This window comes from Chenopodium album, chromosome 27 (assembly GCF_948465745.1).
Source record: "Chenopodium album chromosome 27, dcCheAlbu1.1, whole genome shotgun sequence".
Classification (NCBI taxonomy): domain Eukaryota; kingdom Viridiplantae; phylum Streptophyta; class Magnoliopsida; order Caryophyllales; family Amaranthaceae; genus Chenopodium; species Chenopodium album.
The window spans coordinates 34,598,804-34,605,325 of record NC_137860.1 but is presented as its reverse complement, the minus strand read 5'-3'; the positions used below and the strand labels follow the sequence as shown (position 1 = coordinate 34,605,325).

Sequence of the window (6,522 nt, the reverse complement as noted above, 5' to 3'; positions counted from 1 at the left end):
TATTGTATGACGTTTGAGTTGTAAATGCTAATGTATATATCTATTGTTAGGATATAGAATTGTAGCACGTGCACTGAAGTCCACCATATCAGTGCTATTTTCTTATAGTCTGTACAAGTTAGCAAAAAAAAAAAAAAAAAAAACGTACAAGACAAAAGGGAAACCAGCAAGCGTGGTTTGATTTGTGATACTTATTGCTTACTAATTTACAGGGTGGTGTCATGTGTATTCTTCTATTGAAAATTAACTAAGAATTTAGAACAACATGGTGGATTGCCAATATGGTATTCCTTCTTTATCAAGAAGAAGTTGTAGCAGGGCTAATCGAGTTGTTCATTTGTCATCGCAAACATCAGCATCTAGGTAAATGTTTATATGTGTAATTGTTGTAGATTAATTTATATTTTCTTACCTAAGGGGTACTGTAGGTAGATGTTGGATTTAAACAATTTCGTTATAATAGGGAGCAAGGAGATGGGCAGCCTTCTTTTGTACGACTTTCAAAGAGAAATCGCCTCTTAGATGGATCGTTAGAGTTGTATTTAGACAGGTAAACAATTGTTGATTTGGGTGTGTTTGGAGTAAGGTCTATTAGTTTTGGTAATGTGCGTGACCACATGTGCAGAACGAAGTCGCTTTGTTCTTCTCTTGCATCTGGTACTGATGGTGACCAGGAATCTGTAAGGTAATTAGTAGTGATTTCAGTAGTCTATATAGGTGTAGTGTGCTCTGCAGTAACATGGTTGCTTTGTATGGGTTTTTTTGATGAACTGTGACTATGCTCAGTAGTGCCCATGGATGTAAGCCATTACCTCATAATAATGCAACCAGAAGAAAACGCACCATAGCTGATATGGCACAGACACAATCAAAGAGGTACATATTGTTGGTAACTGGTGTTACAGATTGGTTAGGATGGACAGGTTGTACTGAACGTTTTTTTTTGGTGTACAGTGGTTCATCACTGAAGAAAAAGAAATCTGCTTCAAGACCAAAGCTACATTGTATGTTTGTGAATGACTTGCCTTAGCATTGATTTGAACTCTATATTATTGCTGTTGTGAGTTATGTGGAGTAACTTCTATTAACTAAGTGTGTATTGCTGCCAGTTATTCCTGCTGGTATGTGTGGCCAGGCGTTACCCATGGATTCTTTGAAATTGCTGTGTCCTACACAATGTTTAAAATGTGCTGCAAAAAAGTTTGCTTTTGAGACTGGGAGTTTTTGTTGTAGTGGTGGAGAGGTGAGGATAGCAACAAATGAATATCCTGCTGAGCTGCAGCGTTTATTTACGTCAAAGGATGAAGATGCAATTCACTTCAGAACTTATGCTAGGTTATACAATAATTTGTTTGCTTTTAGTTCTATAGGAGGGAAATTTGATGCCAGCACTTACAAGGGCATATATGTATTTAAGATGCATGGTCAGATGTACCATTTTGTTCCAGACTTATTGCCTGATGAGGGCACTCCGAAGTATCTACAATTGTATTTTTTTGATGGGCAAAATGAAGCTACCAATAGACTTAAATGCTTTGAAGAGGTCAGGCAAGACATCATTGATATTCTTATGCGAGTATCAGAACAAAATCCATATGCAGTGTTCTTCCGATCTCTCAGGGAGAGACAAATTACTGTAGATACTAGAATTGTTCTCAATCAAAGTACGGTTTTAGACCAACGTGTTTTCAATGCACCTGCTGTAGATGATGTTGCAGTCATATGGCCAGAGGACGCTTCTTCTAGCCAAAGTTTAGGTCCTCATATCTTGGTAACTGGAAAATCTGATGTATCGCATAGAATTTATCATAACTATGGTTGTTATGACCCATTGCAGTATCCTTTGTTATTTCCTCGTGGAGAATGTGGTTGGACTCAGGGATTAAAAAAGCAATCTCATAGGGGAATAAGAAACACTATTCCATTGCCTGATCCAATCATGTCATGCGCTGTGCACACAGCTGAGGAGTTATTGACTGAAGAGGATAAAAGTACATTTACTTACATGTGACTACCTTAAACTGAACACTGTTGGATGTCAGGGATCTACCATGTTATGACTAACTGCTGATATTGTTGATGTGCAGGAGCATGTAGAAGGAATACTAGAGCGGATAAGTTCATTTCTGCAAGAGAGTATTATGCCTACAAGTTGCAGATTCGGCCTGGGAACATGTTGTTGCGTGCTGGTAGGTGTTTTCAGCAGTATATAGTTGACATGTATGTGAAGATAGAAAACACTCGGCTTGATTACTTTCGGAATAATCAACAAAGTATAAGGGCTGATCTATATCAGGGTATTTTGGATTCACTGGACTGTGGAGAGACTGTTGCTCGAAATGTAGGGCGCAGGGTAATCTTACCTCCAACATTTATTGGAGGACCTCGAGATATGAAGAAAAGCTACCTAAATGCCATGGCTTTGGTTCAGAGATTTGGGAAGCCGGATTTATTTATTACTATCACCTGCAATGCTAACTGGCCTGAAATAAAAGCTGAGTTAGCTCCAGGTGAGACAGCACAGGATCGGCCTGATTTGGTAGCCAGGATTTTTAGAGCCAAATTATTGTTGCTAAAGAAGGAGATATTGGGAAAGCAAGTATTTGGTGAAGTTGCTGCAATGGTGTATGTTGTTGAGTTTCAAAAACGAGGATTACCACATGCTCATTTCTTGATCATTTTGAAGTCAGACTGGAAGCTGAAATGTCCTGCTGATTATGATAGGTATGTGTGTGCTGAAATACCTCCTGTCACTAATAGTCATTTACGAAGGACAGTGCTTACCCATATGATGCACGGCCCCTGTGGTATGTTAAATCCAGTGTCCCCCTGCATGCGTGACAAAGGTGGTGTAATGTCCTGTAAAAGTAAATATCCAAAACAGTTTTCGGATGAGACGACTAATAATAAAGATGGTTACCCTATCTACCAAAGACGCGATACTGGGGAGCAAGTGAAGATACGTAACACATATCTTGATAATCAGTGGGTTGTCCCGTACAATCCTTATCTTTCCTCACTTTTTGATTGTCACCTGAATGTTGAGGTCTGTTCTACAATAAAGGCAGTCAAATACTTATATAAGTATGTGTACAAGGGCCATGATAGGGTTTCATTTAATGTAGTACCTGGTGAGAATAAACCTGTTGATGAAATTAGTCAGTTTCAGTCAGGTAGATGGGTTTCTCCTTGTGAAGCAGCGTGGAGAATATTTAGTTTTGATCTGTTTGAGATGCATCCTCCTGTTCTTCCCTTACAGGTTCATTTGCCTAATGAACAAACGGTGCATTTACATCCTCATGAAAAACTACGTGCTGTTGTTGCTAATTCTAAGCGTTCACGCACTCAGCTGACTGAATTCTTCGCAGTCAATGCAGCTACTGAAGGTGGGACAGGTCGGTTATATGGTGAATTTTGTGAATATTACAGATGGGATGCAGGTGCTAAGGAGTGGAAAGACAGGGTGCTGGATAAATTTTCTGTTGGACGTTTGGCATTTGTGTATCCTGCAGAAGGGGAACGTTTTTTCCTAAGGTTGTTATTACTCAATGTCAGAAGTCCAACTTCGTTTGAAGACCTTCGGACTGTAAATGGCCGTATATACCCAACATTCCAAGATGCAGCACTGAAGTTGGGACTAATAGAACATGATGATATTGCGAACTTAACATTGTGTGAAGCTTCAGAGGTCCGGATGCCTGATGCCTTGCGTCGCTTATTTGCAACAGTCTTGATTTTTTGTCAGCCAACTGATCCGCATGCCTTATGGATGAAATTTTATCCTTTTTTGTCTGAAGATATTAGTCATAAGTATGCTGACAATGCTCCCAGGATTCAGCAGTTGATTGTTCGTTCTGTTGAAGGATACCTTGAAGCTATGGGGAAATCACTGTCTGCATTTGGGTTGGACCACCTAATTGCTCATGTTGATATTGAGATTAGGAGAACAAAGGATATTGTAGATGCTCTTGATGCTCCTATTCCTCCGGAAATCCTTACATGTCGTTCTAGATTAAGCCATGAACAAAATGTTGCCTTTTCATGTATCATGCAGCATGTGATTGAGGGGAAGCCAGGTGCTTTTTTTGTAGATGGCCCAGGAGGAACTGGGAAAACATTCCTATACAATGCGTTGTATGCAGAGGTTTGTCTTTTGAATAAAATTGTATTGCCTACAGCAACATCGGGTATTGCTGCATCAAATATACCCTCAGGACGTACAGCTCATTCACGATTTAAGATTCCGCTTGATAGTGATTCTTCTTTAGCTTGCGCTGTCCCTAAACAAGGTAGTTTAGCAGCATTGCTTAGGGAAACGTCATTGATAATATGGGACGAGGCTTCGATGGCCAAGAAACATAATATTGAATCCTTGGATTTACTCTTGCAGGACGTGTGTGATAATAAAGTCATGTTTGGAGGGAAAATTGTTGTTTTTGGAGGTGATTTTAGGCAGGTTTTGCCAGTAGTTCCTCATAGATCAATGAGAGAGGCAGTGGAGACCAGTATTGTCACGTCATACTTATGGCCTAGATTCATAAAATTTAAGTTGGTGGAAAATATTAGAGCTCGGGAGGATTCTTCATATTCTGAATTCTTGCTTGCTTTAGGTAATGGTGAGCTACAGAATTCAGAAGCTGCTTATGTCCAGTTGCCAAAACAAGTCGTTCAGTACTGTGAAATAGAAGATCATTTGGTTTCTGATCTAATGGAAGCAACGTTTCCTGAAATGATGCAGGGTAATCTGTGTGCCGACAGTTTTATTAATCGAGCAATCTTGACACCGTTAAATGATGAAGTGGACTCGATTAATGCATTCATGATAGACAAATTTAGGGGCACGGCTGTCACATACAAGAGCTTTGATGTCATGCTCAACGATTCATGTAGTGTATACCCTACAGAGTTCATGAATAGCCTGTGCCCGGGAGGAATGAGCCCTCATGAGCTGGTGTTAAAGGAAAATTGCCCAGTTATCCTTCTACGGAACCTTTTGCCTTCATCTGGGTTGTGCAATGGCACCCGACTTACCTGTAAACGTTTTTTTCCAAATGTTATCCAGTGTGTAATTGCTACAGGACAGTACAAAGGAGATCATGTTTTCATTCATAGAATTAATCTAAGACCATCCGGATCTATGAATTATCCTTTTCAGTTTGAGAGGAAACAATTCCCCGTCAAGTTAAGCTTCGCAATGACAATAAACAAGTCTCAGGGTCAAACTTTAAACCAGGTGTCTATTCATCTTCCCCGACCATGTTTTTCTCATGGTCAACTGTATGTTGCTTTGTCAAGGGCCAAAAAGGCAGCAGACGTTGCTGTCTTTTATGCAAAGCCTCCAGAACAACAGCCACCCAACACCGTGAAAAATGTAGTTGCATTTGAAGTGTTGAGGTTGGCAGGAATAGTGCATGACAGCATAGCAGAAGAGACATAAATGTATTCTTAGATCAGAGCACAAGAGCAGGACTTCAGAGTATGTTTTCCTGTTTTCTTTTGTTTTTGTTTTGTTTTAAAAAAAAATCTGCACATGGATTACAGATTCTATTTAATGATATATATTAAGCTGTTTGTAGTTACAATCAGAGTTAGATGTTTTCTTACCTAACATTTGAAGTTCTATGAGGACAACTACTTCCAATTGCTTATAACTCTACCACAGTACACAGTCAACATTGAAAGGCTTGCATTTTAGGTTCTAATCAGCATGCTTATAACCTGAGCTAAGCCAGGATTTACTTTATATTCTTTTACACTGGATCACTACTAGGATATGTTATTTAAAAAAATAAATTGCCATGGAAAAAATTCTGCTGTTTGTTAAGTATATAAATCACAGTAACTATGAAATGCTATAAGTGATTTTATTAGAGTATTTTATTGGAGTAGGATAAGGTTGGCAGGCACTGTTAAAGATTCTATAATGCATGATACTCAGTCATCACTGTCTGCAGGAAACAAGCCAAAAACTGTCCCAGCTTATCGTTGGACTACACGATTGGAGCTTGGTAGATCATTCAGAAATTATCACCAAGCCTGTGGAAATTCTTTCTCAGTAAGTCATTATTGAATGCTTTCATTCAGATCAATGTGTCTTAGTTTGTATCCTAGGTTCAAGATATCAAAACTGAAAACTGTCAAAATTGAAATCAAATGTGCATGCTAAATAGCCCTTATTATTAACATAGATCTTAGCAATATTATTACATTAGATAGATTCAGTTCAGCTGAACTCCAGAGCATAACATAGTTATAATTTAGTGCAAGACTATTTCTAACACAATAGGATTACTACTTTGCAGAAAGACAACTCCAGTTTTTCCTAATACTATATTTCCATTTGAGTACACCTGTAGCATCCCTTCTTTTATTCTGCTATAAATGTTGACGTTGTCTTTATAGCATATCTCAACCACAGCATCCCATGTCCTGTCACCATGTTGAATCTGAATTTCTATCTGTGTCTCAACATGAGAAAACACTTGATTACCGAACATAGGTGGAATATCCTGCACATATTTA

General features: G+C 38.8%; 1 protein-coding gene across 1 annotated transcript; it reads left to right on the top strand.

Annotated features, from left to right (window-relative positions):
* The first annotated feature begins 265 nt into the window (after positions 1–265).
* On the top strand, positions 266–6,070 carry LOC145620135 (uncharacterized). The gene is made up of 7 exons (XM_081674778.1): positions 266–363; positions 464–550; positions 626–685; positions 787–1,004; positions 1,110–1,991; positions 2,088–5,394; positions 5,890–6,070. The coding sequence occupies exons 1-7, from the start codon at positions 266–268 to the stop codon at positions 6,068–6,070; spliced, it is 4,833 nt and encodes a 1,610-aa protein (XP_081530904.1).
* The last annotated feature ends 452 nt before the right edge of the window (positions 6,071–6,522 follow it).

Coding starts and splice junctions, on each gene's coding strand:
- LOC145620135 (XM_081674778.1), top strand. CDS start 266: ATGGTGGATTGCCAATATGGTATTCCTTCTTTATCAAGAAGAAGTTGT. Junction 686..786: donor GGTGACCAGGAATCTGTAAG/GTAATTAGTAGT, acceptor GACTATGCTCAG/TAGTGCCCATGGATGTAAGC. Junction 1,005..1,109: donor TTCAAGACCAAAGCTACATT/GTATGTTTGTGA, acceptor TATTGCTGCCAG/TTATTCCTGCTGGTATGTGT.